This window comes from Daphnia pulex, chromosome 5 (genome assembly GCF_021134715.1).
Source record: "Daphnia pulex isolate KAP4 chromosome 5, ASM2113471v1".
NCBI classification, from domain to species: Eukaryota; Metazoa; Arthropoda; class Branchiopoda; order Diplostraca; family Daphniidae; genus Daphnia; species Daphnia pulex.
The window spans coordinates 8,346,790-8,366,443 of record NC_060021.1 but is presented as its reverse complement, the minus strand read 5'-3'; the positions used below and the strand labels follow the sequence as shown (position 1 = coordinate 8,366,443).

At 38.8% G+C, this 19,654-nt stretch overlaps 4 protein-coding genes and 1 long non-coding RNA gene across 5 annotated transcripts; 3 read left to right on the top strand and 2 right to left on the bottom strand.

Annotated features, from left to right (window-relative positions):
• Positions 1-3,147: 3,147 nt before the first annotated feature.
• Positions 3,148-5,953, bottom strand: LOC124194202 (sphingolipid delta(4)-desaturase DES1-like). Its single transcript, XM_046588265.1, has 8 exons — positions 5,746-5,953; positions 5,460-5,560; positions 5,222-5,398; positions 5,045-5,134; positions 4,930-4,979; positions 4,649-4,862; positions 4,371-4,582; positions 3,148-4,287 (listed from the first exon to the last, which is right to left on the bottom strand). The coding sequence occupies exons 2-8, from the start codon at positions 5,539-5,541 to the stop codon at positions 4,144-4,146; spliced, it is 969 nt and encodes a 322-aa protein (XP_046444221.1). The 5' UTR covers positions 5,542-5,560; positions 5,746-5,953; the 3' UTR covers positions 3,148-4,143.
• Positions 5,954-7,000: 1,047 nt separating this feature from the next.
• Positions 7,001-8,260, bottom strand: LOC124194201. The gene is made up of 2 exons (XR_006874647.1): positions 7,822-8,260; positions 7,001-7,720 (listed from the first exon to the last, which is right to left on the bottom strand). It is a non-coding gene; the product is annotated as an uncharacterized LOC124194201 (long non-coding RNA).
• An 898-nt stretch (positions 8,261-9,158) lies between these two features.
• On the top strand, positions 9,159-11,925 carry LOC124194198 (cholinesterase 1-like). Its single transcript, XM_046588262.1, has 12 exons — positions 9,159-9,391; positions 9,476-9,601; positions 9,673-9,823; positions 9,894-10,079; positions 10,165-10,361; positions 10,469-10,605; positions 10,677-10,717; positions 10,780-10,872; positions 10,974-11,077; positions 11,148-11,304; positions 11,376-11,508; positions 11,611-11,925. The coding sequence occupies exons 1-12, from the start codon at positions 9,185-9,187 to the stop codon at positions 11,858-11,860; spliced, it is 1,782 nt and encodes a 593-aa protein (XP_046444218.1). The 5' UTR covers positions 9,159-9,184; the 3' UTR covers positions 11,861-11,925.
• Positions 11,926-12,862: 937 nt separating this feature from the next.
• LOC124194200 (juvenile hormone esterase-like) lies at positions 12,863-15,600 on the top strand. The gene is made up of 12 exons (XM_046588264.1): positions 12,863-13,119; positions 13,193-13,318; positions 13,390-13,540; positions 13,611-13,796; positions 13,870-14,066; positions 14,130-14,266; positions 14,334-14,374; positions 14,484-14,576; positions 14,649-14,752; positions 14,855-15,011; positions 15,085-15,217; positions 15,290-15,600. The coding sequence occupies exons 1-12, from the start codon at positions 12,916-12,918 to the stop codon at positions 15,531-15,533; spliced, it is 1,773 nt and encodes a 590-aa protein (XP_046444220.1). The 5' UTR covers positions 12,863-12,915; the 3' UTR covers positions 15,534-15,600.
• A 1,100-nt stretch (positions 15,601-16,700) lies between these two features.
• On the top strand, positions 16,701-19,421 carry LOC124194199 (acetylcholinesterase-like). Its single transcript, XM_046588263.1, has 12 exons — positions 16,701-16,929; positions 17,011-17,136; positions 17,204-17,354; positions 17,424-17,609; positions 17,683-17,879; positions 17,943-18,079; positions 18,162-18,202; positions 18,312-18,404; positions 18,476-18,579; positions 18,679-18,841; positions 18,902-19,034; positions 19,107-19,421. Exons 1-12 carry the CDS (start codon positions 16,729-16,731, stop codon positions 19,348-19,350), a joined length of 1,776 nt encoding a protein of 591 aa, XP_046444219.1. The 5' UTR covers positions 16,701-16,728; the 3' UTR covers positions 19,351-19,421.
• The last annotated feature ends 233 nt before the right edge of the window (positions 19,422-19,654 follow it).

Here is a 19,654-nt window from a genome sequence, read left to right as displayed (position 1 = left end):
GTTAAATTAGTCAGATTTCAGACTGTCTGTCTGGGTAATCAAAAGAATTTAATTAAAATAATTTTTTTTTTATGAATTAAGACAGTTTTAATTATGCTGCTAGGAGACTTCTCAAAGGCCAGTTTCAAGGCGTACAATGACGTCAGCATCGCTCAGCTGTCGGTGTAAAAAAAGTCCTACCGTCATACAATAGATTTTAATTGCTTGGAAATTGTATCCGTTTAAAAATTCAATTCCTCTTTAAGTCCCCGCCTTTGAAACTTTACGCATTTCGTGCGTTACGAGATTTCCGCCCCCCCAATATGCAGATTATACACCTACACCATTTTAACGTTCCATCTCTGGCGATAATGGTGTAACCAGGAAAGTGGAAATAAATAGCTTAGGAAGCGTTCCCACATTTCATTTTGATCGCTCTAACAATGTATGTAACCTAGACGTATTAAGCTGACTCACAGAATTTAAAAAATATTAAAAAAAAAATCTCTTCTCGCCACTATCTGTTATGTAATCTATCATGATAGGAACAAAAAATATAAGCTCACTAGTCGGCTTTGCAGCACACCAAAGGAAAGAAATTTAACGTCATATTTTTTTTAATGGCCGCAATTGCTTGGCCTGTTTTCCTGCCACCCACCGAGAAATGGAATATAAAAAGAACGAAGGCATTATTCTAATCTTATCTTACATTTAAAAATGCGCATATAGACTGTGTATACTTGTATAGTTCCAAATCTCTCTAGCTGTTCCTTATTCGTTATTTTCCCCTGAATTTCTGACTATAGCTCTCCCGATCGAGAGAGAAAAGAGAGAAACGAGTGAATCATAATCGAAAAGTAATACGACGTAGTATAGAAAGCACCTGTGCAAACAGGAGAGCTTCGTTTGAGTACACAGTACAAATACGCTCTATGGCCCTCGTCATGTCGTTCTCTCGCTCGTTTGCATAGTTGTCAGCTTGCGACATGAGATCTGAACGAAATAAGCTGGTCATTTCCAGGCCGGGAACCAATTTTAGGAGATCCGTGCGGTGTTACAACGTTGGATGTTTACCAGTGGAAAAGGGGGAAATCTGGAAAACAGGTTGATTCCTTATGCGCAGTTTCTATTATGTATCACATCCTGGCCCTAACATGGACATGTTTTATCCCTTTGCCTTCCTTTCATTATGTCTATAATGTAAGAGGAGGAACTTGTGCAGCGCGGCGGCACGTTCAAAAAAAGGCCCGGGAGAGAGTGAGAGCCGCCGCCCTTTATAGACGAAGATCTTATTTATCATTTCGTTCCATCAATATTCAAAGGGCGACTGATATAGGGCGCGCGGCGCAGCAAAGAAACGCCGAGCGACGTCGAGCTGAATTATTGCTGGCGCTATACTCTTTGATGAGAAGAATTCCCATGCTATATAGTAGTCTCCTCGGCCGGCTGTTCCATCTATATTCCACTTTCACCTTCTTTTTTCCCTTTGTCTCATTTATTTTCCGCTCTACACTTTTGCTCTTGTTTTTTCTTCGCTTCCCCTTTTGTCCTCTCTTTTGTTTTTTTCTATTTGTCTCCGGGTTAAGGTTCCTTTCTTTAATTCTTTCCGAAACTTTAATACCCTGCTGTTCTCTCTCGCCCATTTTCTTTAGATTTGGAGAGAGAGCCAGCCAGCCAATGGGTATAGTAGTTGGCAAGTCGGCCGATCGATGAAATGGTAGTACGTGTTACACCACCGTCCCAACTCTGTGAGAGATCAAAGTGCAAGAGAACGGGTCCCCTTTTTCTTCAGAATTTTCGGCTACGTTTCTGGCATCGACGACTAGCTGACACCGGCTGCACCCAACAACTCTGTGAAGGCCCAAAAGGCAGTAGACAGGTCGATTGACCCTGTACAGACTAGGCCTAGTTATGTAGACTATTTCGCGATATGCGATAACAATATAGCGAAAGGTGCTACCGGCAACGGGCAGTCATACAAGTTCATTCGTGAATACATATGAGGCTTTAAACAGAGTAAAAGCTCAAGGGGACGGGAGTGAAGAGAAGGAGAAGAAAAAGAGCGAAGAAGGAGTGCCCAGCGACTGAATGTAGGTTGTAGAGCTATTAGTGCGTTTGCTTGGCTTACACAGCAATACTCGTGACGGACGAATCGGACTGAGCCAAGAGCGAACTGCACCATCGGAGACAAAGTCGAGTCTCAGCTAGCAACAGAAAAAAGCGGCGGCGACGGGAGTATAGAATAGCGAAGGCGTCGTTGAAGCGTGTATATATATCAGTGTCGAGTGCTTCATCGATCGCTCTTCAATTGCCCTCTTAAGATTCGATTGATAGAGCTCTTTCTTCATCCCATTGCTTCAACCTCGATGCCCTTTTCCACCCTTTTCTTTAAATGTTCATCGAGCGTTTTCAGTCTTTTCTTTTTTTCTCTTGTGCATTTCGCTCTGGCTCTGTTTCAGACACATCGATGCGTGAACATCGTTCCTGATTCTTCTGTACACTGACTAATACGATTATACTCTATTGATCTTGAGACGGGAAATGAGATGAGAACCGAAACGGAAAAGAATGTAACAAAATAGATGATTCGATTCTGACCACCGCATAAAGTTAGTTCAATAGAAACGTCCACGCAGAACTATAAATGTCTTTTCTTTTCCACCTTTTTCTTTTCTACAGCGAAGATCTACCCTTCAAACTCACTTGGGTTCTGATTTTACGGGAATATCCACGGGAAGATTTCTCCCCAAATTGACAAAACAAGTTTCTTGGTACACCTTAGTCGTCTACAGTCCATCGAGCAAATTCTCCACGTCTGGCTGACTCGCGTTCAGTCAAGGAACCAATAACTACTGACATTCTCCGAATCAGCTTGAATATGATGCTGAATGTTCGTATTCCCAATTGGACCCGCTTCCAGACTGAATTGGACCTGCTTTTCCTATCAAAATCCAAATACAATTTAACCAAGACACAGGAACTATGATCACAAGAAGCAGAAGAAAAATATTCCATCGATTATCCACTTTTGAACATCTCATTTTTACATACCGTACTGTGATACTTTTTAAAAAGTCGGATCATTCTCATCGCTTCTTTAAGATTTTTCACCAATTATTCCAATGCCATTTGTGATCAGTTGATCTGCAACGTCTAGGAAATCGATAATAAAGTTATAATTGGTGTGTATTGGTCTCCGGGTGCTTAGAATACCAAAACACACACACACACGCACGTATAGTTATAAGAAAAGACACAGACTACAGACTTGCGCTGTTGGCCCCTTCGGGCGAAGGCGGGAACGAAGGATTAGAAAAAAAAAAGATGAGAAAAAAAAATACACTTACGCTGCACTCACCCAGGGTGTTGAAAATGTTGGGGGGGGGGGAGTGGGTGGTTGGATCTAAGGGTGCCGCACATCACAAACGGAAATGGTAAGTACACGCGCTTTGCGGGTTTGACACCGAAGGGAGACAAGCGCATGATCGATACTCTGAACTAGATTAGATGTGTTCTATTACGTTAGTTAAATACACCAGACTCTTGTAACAGGCTGAAAAAGAAGGCGGTGGCAGTGACGCAGTTTTGCAAGGCTAGACGAGATTCCCGTAACACAATTTGGATATTTTATGCTAATCTCTGGTTATCAAATGTGGATTACTTTTCTCTTTTTCTTCTTCTTCTTGCATGTTCCATTACTCGGTTCAGTCTTTTTGAACGGAACAAATCTTTGTACAACGATGTCTTCTAAGAAAAACCAGTCGGGCTGTCAGCCGCCAATGCTCAGAGCACATTAAACAATTACACAAGACAACAAATTCTGTTTCCAGATCCAAAAGGTCACAGATAAAGGCATTATGAATTCCCGGTGGGACGAACGAAACAGCGCAGAAAAATGCTCTGAAAGAAGGAGCACTCCAAAAGAAGACTATAAACAATTTCAACATGGATGAAGACAAGAAAAGAAGGTCCTAGGAGACAATGGTTCAAAAATACTTCCTTTTATAGACACTGGCCACGGCTCAATAAGACATTCGTTTGCGCGGGACCAACCTCCAGGCCAAATTGTGTTTAGACAACAATTTGCGAGATTGTACAAACTGCAAAGATGGAAAGCGCCTGACGAAGTCTTAGAGAGCCTAGTTACTCAACGGGGTTGACGCATTATTCCTCCTTCGAAACTTTACTGCGGCGTTTGACTCGAGCATAAGGTCCAATAGCAGGGTCCGTGATGAAATCATACAGAACTTTAACCCACGAATTATGATGAGGAAGATTCTCATAGTACTCTGGAGCAATGGCCTTCACCTACAAAGTCCCAATAACGGATGTGATAGAGATAAGATATTTCGTCATTCGATAGGGTCACTGGGGACATTTTGATAACGTACCTGCGGCAAACGCGAACCCGGCACAGACGGGAAGTCGTGGTGTTCGTTGTGATAGCCAACGTTGAACGTAATCCAGTTCAGAGGCCCATAATACGAATACGTTTCAAAACCTTTGGCGAACATGTAGTGTTCCGATATGAAATGGCCAGCAACAGGGTGAATGCCCATGGCTAGAAGAGAACCAGCGAGTAGATACACCAATGCCTTCGTACCTAAAGCAAGGAAAATGGCGTTATTAATACTTCCTTATCTATATGGTCAGGAATTAGATGGGTTACCCAAGAAGTAAAAGACGGTAAAATCAAAAGAAAGTTGTATAATGACGTTAATTATCTCTGACATGCTCGGCGGTAGAGGACGAACGAAAAGGGGACGAAAGGCGTAAAAGAGGGGCTGCAAGAACATCCAGACGACTTTGCCGAATGTGGTGCAAAATAGCTTAGCTTCAAGACTTGTGGGAATATCGGCATCCAGATTTTCATCTCCTTGATACTGTATCGTAGATAAATCAGAGAGATAAATTAGCTGGAGCGACATACACCCGAATTTTAGAATTTACCCTGTGGTGTTCAAGATGATATTTCTTGAATGAAACCGAAAACGGTATACCTTTCGATTGGAAAATTGATTAGGTAACGAACAAGTTTTTAGAGCCCGAATAATAAATATAATACCGATTGGTAGATTGGCAATCATTCCCAAGATCCGGTTAGCCATTGGACGGGCGTGCCCGAATGCCAAATTGTGTGAGATTTCGTGTATGGCTAAAAATGTGAATTAAACAGTTGTACATATACATATATCAACAGATTAGTCAATTTGATTGTGAAGCATATCAAAAAAATTTTTACCCAGCATAAGAGAATGATTAATTACTCCACCGAAACAATAAGCCAAGCCAATCACCAGAGGCCATGGAAATCTTGGAACAATAAATATCATAGCCATTTGGACTGTGATCATCACACTTACAATCCATTTGAAATTTGGGTCAGATCCAAAGAGTTTTTTTATCTGCGGGTATTTCTCTGCAAAATATTAAACTTAGTATTCAAGTACAATAGTAAGTATATAATAAGTAATATTTACCAAGAATTTCTTTCCTTCTGGATGCATGGGGTTCGTCAGAAGTTGACCACTCAAAATCTGTTCTCGAGACATGGGCACCCATTTTATAATAAAAACGATCACTAAACACAATAAACACAATTAGAATTGGAGCAGAAAAAGTAACTTGGATTAAACTGAGCATTTTACAGCATTCAACAACAAAACTGATACTGTTCACAATGTTTTGGGTTTCTTTCGAAATTACTGCGTGCGCACCATTCATGACGAAATAAAAACAAAATAGAGATAAATGATGAGATATTACCTGACGCAGTGAAGGGTCGTCACGTGTAACAGAACCAATCGTTTAGCACAAATCAGTTATCACTGTTGATGGGTGGAGGCTGTTGTGTAATAGTTACACAGTCCGATATTGCTTACTTGTTACTTCCCGGTTTACACCTATACTGCCTGTACCCCTGTAGTACGTTCAGCTCTGACTTTTCCTTGTAGTAGTCTGCAGAGGAGTGGTGAGAAATGACAGCTCGACGTTGCCAAACTACTAAATAGATACGATCTTCAGCTTGAGCCTTGAGGCGTTTGTGGAAGGGCGGGGGATTTCAAAGTGAGATCACGTGCTGCATTTAATTATGATCAATATTTAGAAGTTGAATCAGCCGGGTACAAGATAAAATACCATTACTTATTGGTACTCGTTGCTTCAGGTGCAAACAAAAAGTGATAAAAGAAACATAAAAACCCTGCTCAAACACTAAATCATGTATCTTTTCGTAGGCAAGTATGTAAGAGCACGAATGCAGCGCGCCAGGTTCCATTCGTTCACAATTCATGAGTGTTTAGTGGGCCATAAAAATAATTTCAGTTAATTTTATATTTATAGCATTATTTTCCACTTTACTGCAAGCCGGATATCATTGGTCTGGTTTGTTTAAACCATCAGTTGAAACCCGACTCAGTCACCTGGTGTCGTAAAGGTATAAACTAAGAGATTAGCCTTTAGAAGGCAATTAACATGTTTAAGAAAGAACATTTCTAACTAAGTCGCTAGTGTGTCTGTGGCGGTGTAAGTGTATACAGCGGGTATACAGTGACGAGCGGTAAATAACCAAAAGGGCGCGCCGGAATGAACCAACGTCATAAAATGACCGTGTCACTATGTCTGATTAGGCAATGGTACGCTGTCTACCGTTAGTCCCACAAACCTGTTTCACCTGCATATTAGTGAACTTGGTAAACTTGAATTAGGAAAAACCAATGCGTAATAGCTGATCACATCTCCCGAGAATGGACCAGAAAATTTTACATCAGTTCTATTTTATAACGATGATTATACATAACTATTCCTGTAATGTTTAACTCTTTCAGTCATTCGAAAATCAACGGAAAAATCTTAATTTCTTTAAAAAAAAATTCTTTGTGGGGAGGGGCGGATGCAATTTTAACTGAGAAGTTCAGAGGCAATTAACTTTCAAGATCTATTAGTTGATTTTAAAATATTTAAAACTCGTGTATAACTTACGCCACCAGAAATTATAAAGAACGAGAACGACGAATAAATATATACTGCCAATATTGTGTATGTACTTCGAATGTAGTTTACAATGCGACATTACTTATGTACCGGTATAACATTTATCAATGAGTCAGACAAAGAACTTCGGTTAACATTTTTCTTCGACTTGGTGTTCAGGATAATTCTGGGAAAACCCCATTTCATCGCTTGGCATGTAACGCTTTGCTGGGAGACGGATGCACAGATAGACCACAATTGTGATTGTGTTGGCACAGATTCTTATCTTGGGAATTGCTCAGTCTTTCAAAAAAAAAAAACAGAAACAAAAGAAAACAGAGACACGAAAAAATAAAAATACAACCACACCTTTTACCGGGATCGAGGTAGTATCTTATTCCGGATTGGCTTCTTTTTCAAGCAACTTTCACTAGGCTACTTAATTTCATGAATAAAACAGCATACTATCACTTTCGTCTGTAACGTGGCGCTCTCCAATTCACGTCTACGTAGCCGCATCAACGGCAATACAAAATTTTTTAAAAACATGATGATATCACAATAGACGTTACACTCGATATTTCTCGATATTCAAAAAAATCTCAATACAATTTAAGTGGCCAGAAAAACGACTCGGTCTTTTCACGTTTTGATTTTCGAAATTCGGCCTTTGGTTGATTAGCTAACGGGGTTAACCTCTCGTCGGACGAACGATGTTTCGTCTTCATCAGATCGACGGGCATCACTGTTGATGAAACGGGCACTAAAACTGTAACATAGAAGAGACATTTTTCTATCGGATTAAGATGCACGTCTTCCAAAATAAGTTTCACAAATAAAATTGGAAATTTTTGTAATGGAATCACCAACCTGGACTAAGCCTTAGCTGATTACCGACTCGATACGAAACCATTGGAACGGCATTTGCGTCGTGAATTTGGAAGGAGATGATGACGAAAAGAAACGCCATGAGGCGAGAACGTCGAAGCAGGTCCATCACGTCACGTTTTCCGACTGGAAGTGTGGTGCGAAGAAAACACAACGGATATCCCGAGACCTATAGCCTCCGCAACTTTGTCGCACCTTTTCCCCGTTGTTGCGCGTGCAAACTGCAGCATGATGCAGTCACACTCGAAAGTAGCTGCTGCACCACGCCTGCTGTGGAAAGTTCACGATTTGTTCCTTCTTTTTTTCTTTCTCTTATATATTGTTTTGACATTCTTTCGTCCATAAAGGGAAAGTCTCTGCTGGCGCTGGTTGCATTGAACGGAAACTGGCTGCTGGAGGTGAACGTACTGAACTCCCTCTGCTATGTATACATGCACCTTCTAAAAATGGGATACTGCCAACAACGCTGAACTCTAGGTGTGCAGTCTTGCCTCATAGAAAGCACTGAATGAGACCTGTTTGTTTTTTTGTATTGTGTTGGTGGTCTGACACTTTAATGGATTCAGCCAGTTCTGTGAACAATCTGCTGCTGCTGTCCTGTCGACATCACATATCACAAAATAGGAATTCTCACGCTGAACGAAGAATGTGAACAACATAGCCCGTTTGCTCGTTTGCTAAACAACATATTTTGAATGGCTTTTTAAACATAACTTTTATTTCATTTAAAAGTATTCGACCCTTCCCGATTCACCCACCGTCCCACTTAACCCTAGCTTTTACCTTGATAAAACAAACATTACATATTGACCTAACCTTATCAGTCGTTCTGTTTGGTGATGTGCTGATGACTGATATAATGGATACTGGACGCACATATTTATTCATACGTTACTACAACTAATAGCCTACGTTGAACTGTGTTATAACTGTCACACCTATTTGGGAACTGAAAGATTTGGGATTAATGATTTATTTACCAATTAATATTAGTAATATTGAAATTCATAAAAAAAAACATGTCAATTAAAAAGGAACTGATTCATAAACTACACATCATAACTGATTACTACCATAACAACAACAGACAAGACTTTTATTTTTACACGAAATAGCATCACAAATCGTGTACTCCACACGGTCCTAAGTCGCCCCTCCCTACGAGGCGGAGCAGACCAAATACACGGTTAAAATACGGTTAAAGTGATGTTAAACGTTTGTGCGCAAACGAAAATATCTAGCCCATGGCAGGCTACGCTGGCCCGCCATTGCTAATCAAAAGATAGACATATCAATAAAGCTATATAAACGACTGAAAATTCGAGCAGAGGTTGCAGTCAAAGAAATGAAAATGAAATTACATGTTTTTCAGATCGTCACTTTATTGGCCAGCCTATACGTTGCCGATGTTTCGCTTCAAGTCATCGTTGAAGTCCCAGGTTACGGCGTTCTGAATGGAACCATTGAAACATCATCCTTCACCGATCGCACTTTTTATGCATTCCGCAGTGTCCACTATGCAGAAAAACCCACGCCTGAGAACCGGTATTTGGTGAGAAACTAAACTACAAACAAGAAATAACTTTGCGTTGGTTTATTATTATATGCTGACGTGTATGTGTAATTATACATTTAGCCACCGATTCCAAAAGCACCATATCCTATGGATGAAGTCCAGGATGCTTCAAGCAATAACCCAGGGTGTTCGCAACCCGGTGTTGATAATGAAGACTGTCTTACCTTAAATGTTATCACGCCTCAAGTATAAAAGAAAAAATAATTAAAGGAATATTCGTCTTAACAATGCCTTATGTCTTTTATAATTATATTTAGTTGCCTTCAGAATCCACCACACTTCTGCCTGTTATGTTCTGGATCCACGGAGGAGCATTTTCCCTTGGACAGGTCATCGAATATCAGCCTAATAGATACATGGAACACGATATCGTTCTCGTTGAAATTCAATACCGTCTTGGCCCACTGGGTGAGATTCAATTTCAGCTATGATTTAAGAAATTCAAGCACATTTATTGTAATCTTTTTAATTTGCAAAGGTTTTCTCTCATTCGATACGGATGACGTTCCTGGCAATGCCGCTATATTTGACCAAATTGAGGCTTTACGTTGGGCCAACAAATTCGTCGAGTACTTTGGAGGAGATCCGAATCAAATCACAATTGTAGGAGAAAGTGCCGGAAGTGCTAGCGTTACGCTTCTACTCTTGGCACCACAAACAAGAGGTTTTACAATCCAATTAATTACTCCGCGTATTAATTGTTGATCACCAGTTAATTTTCCGTTGTTTGTGGTTATTATTTACAACAGGACTATTCCAGCGCGCTATTGGTGAAAGTGGGTCTGTTTTAGCTGAATGGGCACTTGACCGAGATGGGAGAGGAAAGGAAGCTTCACTCAAAATCGCTGAAATGTCCGGATGTCCCGTGGAGCCTTACGAAGACTTACTTACCTGTGTCCGAAATGTTGACGCTGCAATAATCACTCAGGCTTATCAGGACTACTCGGTTGGTTTCAGAAAATTTTTAATTTATTCTATTGTTAATTTGGCTGTGAACAAATAACAAAGGCGCTAAAGGCAGAATTATTTTACTTGGCTTTACTCTTGTATTAGAGAGAAGACATGTTGAATGGGAATCTCGGTTTCAGTGGGTCAAATCCCGTGATTCAGGTTGCTGGAGCTCAGCGAGTCATCGAGTCCGACCCACGCGAACTCTTTACCTCCGGAAACTTTGCAACTGTTCCAACCATGTATACTCACCTGGATTGTTGGTTATAAATTGTTCTTTACATTGATAAATTCCTGATTTGTTCTATTGAAGGTTTGGTGCGAACAAACAAGAGGGTTCTCTTGTATTAGGAGGTAAAATTTACTATACTAGACCCCATGCCATTTTGTTGTAACTGTTTTTGTTTTTTCAACAGTTCTGTACAACAGATATCTTGTACCCAAAAATTTGACTGAAGACGAAGAATTTCTAGCAAATGACTTAGTTCCAACCCTTCTTTCTGCTTTGAGTAAGTATTATCTGTAATGAGGATATACCTTCGAATACTTGTCAAAATTATATGAACGCAAGTGTATATGAATGTTAAACCTCTTTTACGGAAAATAATAGATATTGACGATCCAACTGGAGAACTGGCAGCTCAGTTGACCGAAAAATATCTGGGGACAGCCGAAATGGGAAATTTTACATCCATGACTCCAGGACTAACGGATGTAAGGAAGCAATGAATACTATGCGACTAAAACATGAACACAACATTTTACGAGTTTCCTTTTCGATCAGATGCTTAGTGTGCTTTTCTTGAAAGCACCCACATACGAGACATCACAGATCGTTTCCCAACACAATCCTAATGCATTTTACTACTCGTTTGAATTTGAAGGCAGAAACTCAATTTTTGAATACGCTTTTGCATTGAATCCAGTGCCAGTTCCCCACGGTATTCGTTTATTAGCCTTACCTTTTTTTTTCTCTCGGATTAGAAACATTATCAATATTATTTGGATCCAGGTGTATCCCATGCTGATGAGATGATCTATCTCTTTGTTTTTCCATTCCCATCAATCCCACCGGGTCTCAATGCAACTGAGGAAGAGCTTTCCAAGAAGATGCTTCAAGTTTGGACGAATTTCGTTAAATTTGGGTAGGTTCATTTATTTATTCTTTGAAAACAGTGAACGTTACTAAAAATTGGTTAAACATTTCCGCAAAACAAATTGATTGGGTGTTTATTTCGAACCCACAGTGATCCCACTCCTGATGGCGTACCACTTCTTGACGGCATTCCAAAATTTTTGACTTACAACACTGTCGATGAATATTACACAGCGATTGATGATGTTTGGAGAACTGAATCGGACTACACATTAACGTATACTGTGACAGTGGATGAGCTTAATAATCCCCCGGCCTATAAAACGCGCAGCTCTTCTAGAAGGCGATCTGGACGTTTCCATCAATCGCTACCCACCAAAAACAACTATCTTGGTTATTAAATTTCCCGCAAATGCTTTGTTTTTGTTGAATTGAGAATTTTTGGGCACCTACAGTTTAATTTTCCTTTTTACACTTTTTCTTGATCAGGTATAGGCCTATATGTACTTTTCATTTTGCTTTTAGTCGTTTTAAAAATATTATTAGTTGCTTAAAAAAAATTGCCATACGATTATTAGGCAATCAAAATCATCAATATATATGTACAATAACTGCAGATGATTTAATAAATTTATGGGAATAATAACTTAAGAGTTTATTCGATAACTTTAAATATTAGATTTTTAGTGCACTTGAGTGCGCTGATTGCTTGTTAAAAATTTTCGATTATTCTTTATAACCCTTGTTATTTTTAAAAGATGTCTGTCATCATTGACATAGGCTGATGTTATTATCTATATAAATTTCCCAATGTTTTGACGGATGGTATGATGTCAATTGATGTTATTTTAAGTGTTTACAGAGCACGAACAGACAAGCGTACTGCGTGACAGTGGCAGACATTCACTACTGAGATACAGACCAGGAAAAAGTAAATATTTTTCACTGTCTGGCTCGGTCTGGCTTCAGCTTATTTGTGTATTGTCAATGTTTACATTTGCTCTATTTACCCATCAAACTAGGTTATATCAGTAAGAAAAGCTCCGGATTAATCAATGATGCGCTTATCTGAGCAAGAGCTATATTGAACAAGATCGATATAATAAAAATTATACGATACCATTATACATCAGTTATACAATTAAAGTCTATAACCTCGTCTATAACTTTCATTCGGTTCAGATAGCAGAGCAAAGGCAGGCCCAATGTATCCTATAAGTTATCAGTTTTCCATTTTTAATTTTGTTTCACTTTCGAAAACAAATTGAACATTCTGTAAGCTCCATGTAATATTCAGTGAACAACTATGACACCGTCAAACATCGACAGATATGGTGTGGAGAGTAGTGCATTGCGATTAAGAAAAACTAGTCAGCGCTAAAGATAGAAACAGTTAGTCTATATAAAAGAATGCATCATTCCGAAGCTATAGACTGCGGTAGTCACACGGGAAATAATGAAGTCGTCATTCCTAATACCCATCGCGATTCTTTTAGCCAGCCATTATTTGGCTGAAGTTTCGCCTCAACTCATCCTTGAAGTGCCTGGTTATGGCGTTATAAACGGAACGATTGAAACTTCGACTTATACGGAACGCACATTTTACGCATTCCGAAGCGTCTTTTACGCAGAAGAACCCACACCCGAGACCCGCTTTTTGGTGAGTACATATCACAAAAATGACTTTCACTCGGTAGTTTATTGGCCTTAATACATTCCACACTTACAATTAGCCACCCATTCCAAAAGCACCCTATCCTATGGACGAGGTTCAGGATACTACAAGCAATAACGCAGGATGTCCTCAGGCAGGAATTGCCAATGAAGACTGTCTTTCTCTGAATGTTTTCTCGCCACAAGTAAAAATTATTCCCATCAATATTTTTTATTTTTTTTAAATTTTTAATCCTGGTTTAATTTCTATATAAAGCTGCCTTCAGAGTCTACTACACCCCTTCCTGTTATGGTTTGGATCCACGGAGGAGCATTTTCACTTGGGCAAGCCCTTGAATACTTGCCTAATAGATACATGGAGCACGACATCGTTCTCGTTGCGATTCAATACCGTCTCGGCCCACTTGGTGAGAACAAGATTAATTTGAACCAACATTTGTCTTCTACATTTATTCCCTTGCTTACTTCTTTCGAAAGGTTTCCTCTCGTTCGATACGGATGATGTTCCAGGTAATGCTGGTATATTTGATCAAATTGAGGCATTACGTTGGGTCAACAAATACGTCGAGTATTTTGGTGGAGATCCCAGTCAAATCACTATCGCAGGAGAAAGTGCTGGAAGTGCTAGCGTTTCGCTACTTCTCTTGGCACCGCAAGCAAGAGGTATATAGCTTTTGGTTGATTTATTATATGATTTTTAAGCGTTTTATTTAGAAATAACACACTTTTTTCATAGGACTATTCCAGCGCGCTATCGGTGAAAGTGGGTCTGTTTTGGCAGAATGGGCACTTGATCGCGATGGAAGAGGGAAAGCAGCCTCTGTTAAGATTGCCGAAATCGCTGGATGTCCAGTAGAGCCTTACCAAGACTTACTCACATGTGTCCAAAATGTTGATGCCAAAGTACTGACACAGGCTTACCTGACTTACGCGGTTAGTTCAAGTTTGTGTGTTCAAATAACCGATATTTTAAAAACAATCTTTTGGTTTTATCAGTCGAACGATAGGTTGAACGGTGGTCTAGGATTCAGTGGTTCCAATCCCGTCATACAGGTTGCCGGAGCTCAGCGATTAATTGAATCTGACCCACGCGAACTTTATAGTTCTGGAAATTTCGCAACCGTTCCAACCATGTAAAACAAGAAACATATTGCTTTTGTGGCAATGGTTTTATCGTAATATTTTTCTGTACATAAACAGGTTTGGTGCAAACAAACAAGAGGGTACCCTTGTGTTAGGAAGTATGCAATCTTTTATTTAAATTTATAATTATAAATTTATAACGCAAATTTTTATTTTTTGTCTTATTCTACTACTATACGCAATTTACTTTTTTGTTTTATTAAAAAGTTTTGTACAATGAGTATTTGGTCCCAAACAATTTAACTGAAGACGAAGAGTTTTTGGCAAACGAATGCGTCCCGGTGCTTCTTAATGCATTACGTAAGTTATATAACGTAAAAACGTCTCGAGTCATTTCTTAAGATATTTAAATTGATTTGATTAAAAATCTAGATATTGACGATCCGACTGGAGAACTCGCTGCTCAATTGACTGAAAAATATTTAGGAACTGCTGAGATGGGCAATTTTACGTCCATGATACCAGGACTAACGGATGTAAATATTTTCATTTTTTTTCACTTTTTAAAGTTTTCAACAATAAAAAATATTTTGCCCAGTTAATAACCCTGCGCAATTTGATTCCTTCCATTAAAACAGATGTGCAGTGTACTTTTCTTGAAAGGACCTACATACGAAAATTCACAACTGGTTTCTCAACATAATCCCAACGCATTTTTCTACTCTTTTGAGTACGAAGGAAGGAACTCGATTTTCGGCTATTTATTTGCTGCTAACCCCCCTCCGATTCCCCACGGTTAGAGATCTAAATTTGTTGACACTTTGATTGTAAAAAAAAAAATCACAAACGAATTTATTCTGATTTTTAGGAGTTAGCCATGCCGATGAGCTTATCTACCTTTTCATTTACCCGTTTCCGTCCATCCCACCGGGTCTCAATGCAACCGAGGAAGAGCTTTCTAAGAAGATGCTTCAAGTTTGGACGAATTTTGTTAAATTTGGGTATAATATCCTTATCTCTCTTTGAAAATTAAAATCCAGTTAGGATAAACTATTTTCTTTTAAATGTTCCAGTGATCCAACTCCCGATGGCGAAACTCTACTAGATGGCGTTCCAAAATTTTTGCCTTATAACACTGTCGATGAATTTTACACGGCAATTGATGATGTTTGGCGAACCGAATCAGACTACACGTTAACATATACTGTGACGGTGGACGAGTTGAATCCCCCCATTCAAACGGGTCGATCTCCTGTAAGGCGACCTGGGCGTTTTCAACGTTCGCTACCTACCAAAAACAATTATCTTGGCCATTGATCATTCGAAATAGTTTAAATCGACAATTTTCTGACAATCAATCTATCAAATACATCAATAAGTTTTAGCATGTGCATTTTAATTCTCCGCGTATGCTTTATATGTTACTTTGGAGAGTTTGGTAGCCTATATAGTAAGAGAAATCCATAGCCCTAATTTCACACGAATTTTATCACATTAATAATGCAGAATTTGTTTTTAGAAAACGTAGACGTTTTAATTTGATCATAGGTTTTGTTTGTTTTTAATTTGAGATCGGATACAAACTATAAAACATGCATTTCCTCATAGAGACACGGAAAAGTAAACATATCTGTCTGGGAACGATAAAATTTAGTTGATCGTTTTGTAGTTATTATCGCATCAATTAAATAAGGAAATCCAACTGCAGAAATTGATTGGAGGAATTATACCTTAAATATATACGTACATATACTATTTTTGTTTAAATATTATTACATTTCCAATTAAGTAAAGACTCGTCCCATACCTTCTTACGTGTACAATACGAGGAACAGAATATTATTACGTTGTCTGTCTGATTCGGTCTGATCTTCGTATAATTAGCAAATATCAGTCGGAAGAGTAACTGTCCAGCTGCCATTTCATATGATATAGAAGCGCAGAATCAAATTTTTCAAGGTTGGAATGTCCATGACTAGGCCTATTCTGATAAAACATAATTAAATTTTGGCTTTTTCGATACAAATCGAAGCGGCAGATAAAACTTTTTGGGCTGCCACAACCATATCGCTGGGTGTGTGATGTTTGTTTACGCTACACGTCAAACTGTATAAACTGAAAAAGGCGGATCAATCAAAATATTTTAGGCTATCTAGCTATGAACGATATAACAAAAGTTGGTTTCTAGGCTGAATTATTACAAAATAAAATCATGCTATCAATATGGGCGCGCGCTAAGATATTTTTAAAATTCACTTGCATTTGTAATAGAGTAAATTTTTAATTTACTTTTTTCATCGCTGACATATTCAGTTTTTTTTATACTGTGCAAAACATCTTTATGTGTAAAAAATTGTCCACATCAAACAATAACAGGTTTATTTGCGCAATCTGTCAAAATGGTCCCATTCGATATCAGTCAAACAGATATAGACCTATTATCTACATATATATATATAAAGGGATGAAACTAATAAACCAGTGTTAGACTGTAATAGTCAGCGCATAGAAAATGACGTCATTCTTCATTTCTATCGCGATTGTTTTGTTCAGCCATTACGTGGCTGAAGTTTCGCCTCAAGTCATCCTTGAAGTGCCTGGTTATGGCGTTATAAACGGAACGATTGAAACATCGACTTATACGGAACGCACTTTTTACGCATTCCGCAGTGTCTATTATGCAGAAAAACCCACACCGGAGAATCGCTTTTTAGTGAGTACACTATCCCAAAAATATTTGTTGTGTTGGTTACTATTACATAAAGCTTTTATGTCGATTTAAATGTACCTATAGCCACCAATTCCAAAAGCCCCATTTTCCATGGATGAGATTCAGGATGCTACAAGCAATAACGCAGGATGTCCTCAGCCAGGATCCGCAAATGAAGATTGCCTTTCCGTGAACGTTTACACGCCCCAAGTAATTCTAAATCAAATAAACATATATAGCCAATCTTTTATAAAGATGGATTTATTTTTAACGACAGCTGCCGTCAGAATCTACTACGTCTCTTCCTGTTATGGTCTGGATTCACGGAGGGGCATTCTCACTTGGTCACGCCCTTGAATACTTGCCTAATAGATACATGGAGCACGACATCGTTCTCGTTGCGATTCAATACCGCCTCGGCCCACTTGGTGAGAACAAGATTAATTTTAACCAAATTTTTTTTCTTCTACATTTCCCTTGCTTACTTCTTTCGAAAGGTTTCCTCTCGTTCGATACGGATGATGTTCCTGGCAATGCTGGTATGTTTGACCAAATCGAGGCATTACGTTGGGTCAACAAATACGTCGAGCATTTTGGTGGAGATCCCAGTCAAATCACTATCGCAGGACAGAGTGCAGGAAGCGCCAGCATTTCGCTTCTTCTCTTGGCACCGCAAGCCAGAGGTAAAAAGCTTTTCGTTGATTTATTATATAATTTTTTAGCGTGTTATTTAGAAATAACACACTTTTTTCATAGGACTATTCCAGCGCGCTATTGGTGAAAGTGGGTCTGTTTTGGCCGAATGGGCACTTGATCGCGATGGAAGAGGGAAAGAAGCCTCTGTTAAGATTGCCGAAATCGCTGGATGTCCAGTAGAGCCTTACCAAGACTTACTCACATGTGTCCAAAATGTTGATGCCAAAGTACTGACACAGGCTTACCTGACTTACGCGGTTAGTTCAAGTTTGTGTGCCCAAATAACCGATAATTTAAAAACAATCTTTTGGTTTTATTAGTCGAACGATAGGTTGAACGGTGGTCTAGGATTCAGCGGTTCCAATCCCGTCATACAGGTTGCCGGAGCTCAGCGATTAATTGAATCTGACCCACGCGAACTTTATAGTTCTGGAAATTTCGCTACCGTTCCAACTATGTAAAGATAATTCTTATAGCTGATGTTGTATTGTACAATTTGTGCAATTGCTTTAATAATTATTGTTTTCTTACACAAACAGGTTTGGTGCAAACAAACAAGAGGGTACCCTTGTTTTAGGAAGTATGCTGCTATCTTTTATTTAAAAAAAATATTATTCGCAAATTTCTATTTGAAATACGTTTTGCCTTATTTTATTATACCCAATTTAATTATTTGTTTTATTTAACAGTTTTGTACAATGAGTATTTGGTCCCAAACAATTTAACTGAAGACGAAGAATTTTTGGCAAACGAATGCGTCCCGGTGCTTCTTAATGCATTACGTAAGTTTTCTAACGTAAAAACGTTTCAACCCATTTCTTAAGATTTTAAATTGATTTGATTAAAAATCTAGATATTGACGATCCGACTGGAGAACTCGCTGCTCAATTGACTGAAAAATATTTAGGAACTGCTGAGATGGGCAATTTTACGTCCATGATACCAGGACTAACGGATGTAAATATTTTCATTTTTCCCACTTTTTAAAGTTTGCAGCAAAAAATTGTTTTGCCCAATTAATAACCTTGCGTAATTTGATTCCTTCCATTAAAACAGATGTGCAGTGTACTTTTCTTGAAAGGACCTACATACGAAAATTCACAACTGGTTTCTCAACATAATCCCAACGCATTTTTCTACTCTTTTGAGTACGAAGGAAGGAACTCGATTTACAACTATTTATTTGCTACTAACCCCCCTCCCCCTCCAATACCCCACGGTTGGAAAGCTACTTTGATTTTATCAACAAATCACGAACGAATTTCATTCTGATTTTTAGGAGTTAGCCATGCCGATGAGTTAATCTACCTTTTCATTTACCCGTTTTCGTCCATCCCACCCGGTCTCAATGCAAGCGAAACTGAACATTCCATGAAGATGCTTCAAGTTTGGACGAATTTTGTTAAATTTGGGTATAATATCCTTATCTCTCTTTGAAAATTAAAATCCAGTTAGGATAAACTATTTTCTTTTAAATGTTCCAGTGATCCAACTCCCGATGGCGAAACTCTACTAGATGGCGTTCCAAAATTTTTGCCTTATAACACTGTCGATGAATTTTACACGGCAATTGATGATGTTTGGCGAACCGAATCAGACTACACGTTAACGTATACTGTGACGGTGGACGAGTTGAATCCCCCCATTCAAACGGGTCGATCTCCTGTAAGGCGACCTGGGCGTTTTCAACGTTCGCTACCTACCAAAAACAATTATCTTGGCCATTGATAATTCGAAATAGTTTAAATCGACAATTTTCTGACAAACAGTCTATATATCAAATACATCAATAAGTTTTAGCGTGTGCGTTAATTCTTCGTGTATGTCTATATATATTACTTCGGGGAGTGCAGTATACGGAAAGAGAAATCCATAGTCCTTATTTCACACGAAATTTATTGTCACATTAATACAGAATTCGTTTTTAGAAAAAGTAGACGTTTTAAGTTGATCACGAAGGTTTCGTTTTTTTGGTATGAGATCGGGTAGGCGAACAAAAAAATTCATTTCCTCATAGAAACACGGAAAAGTA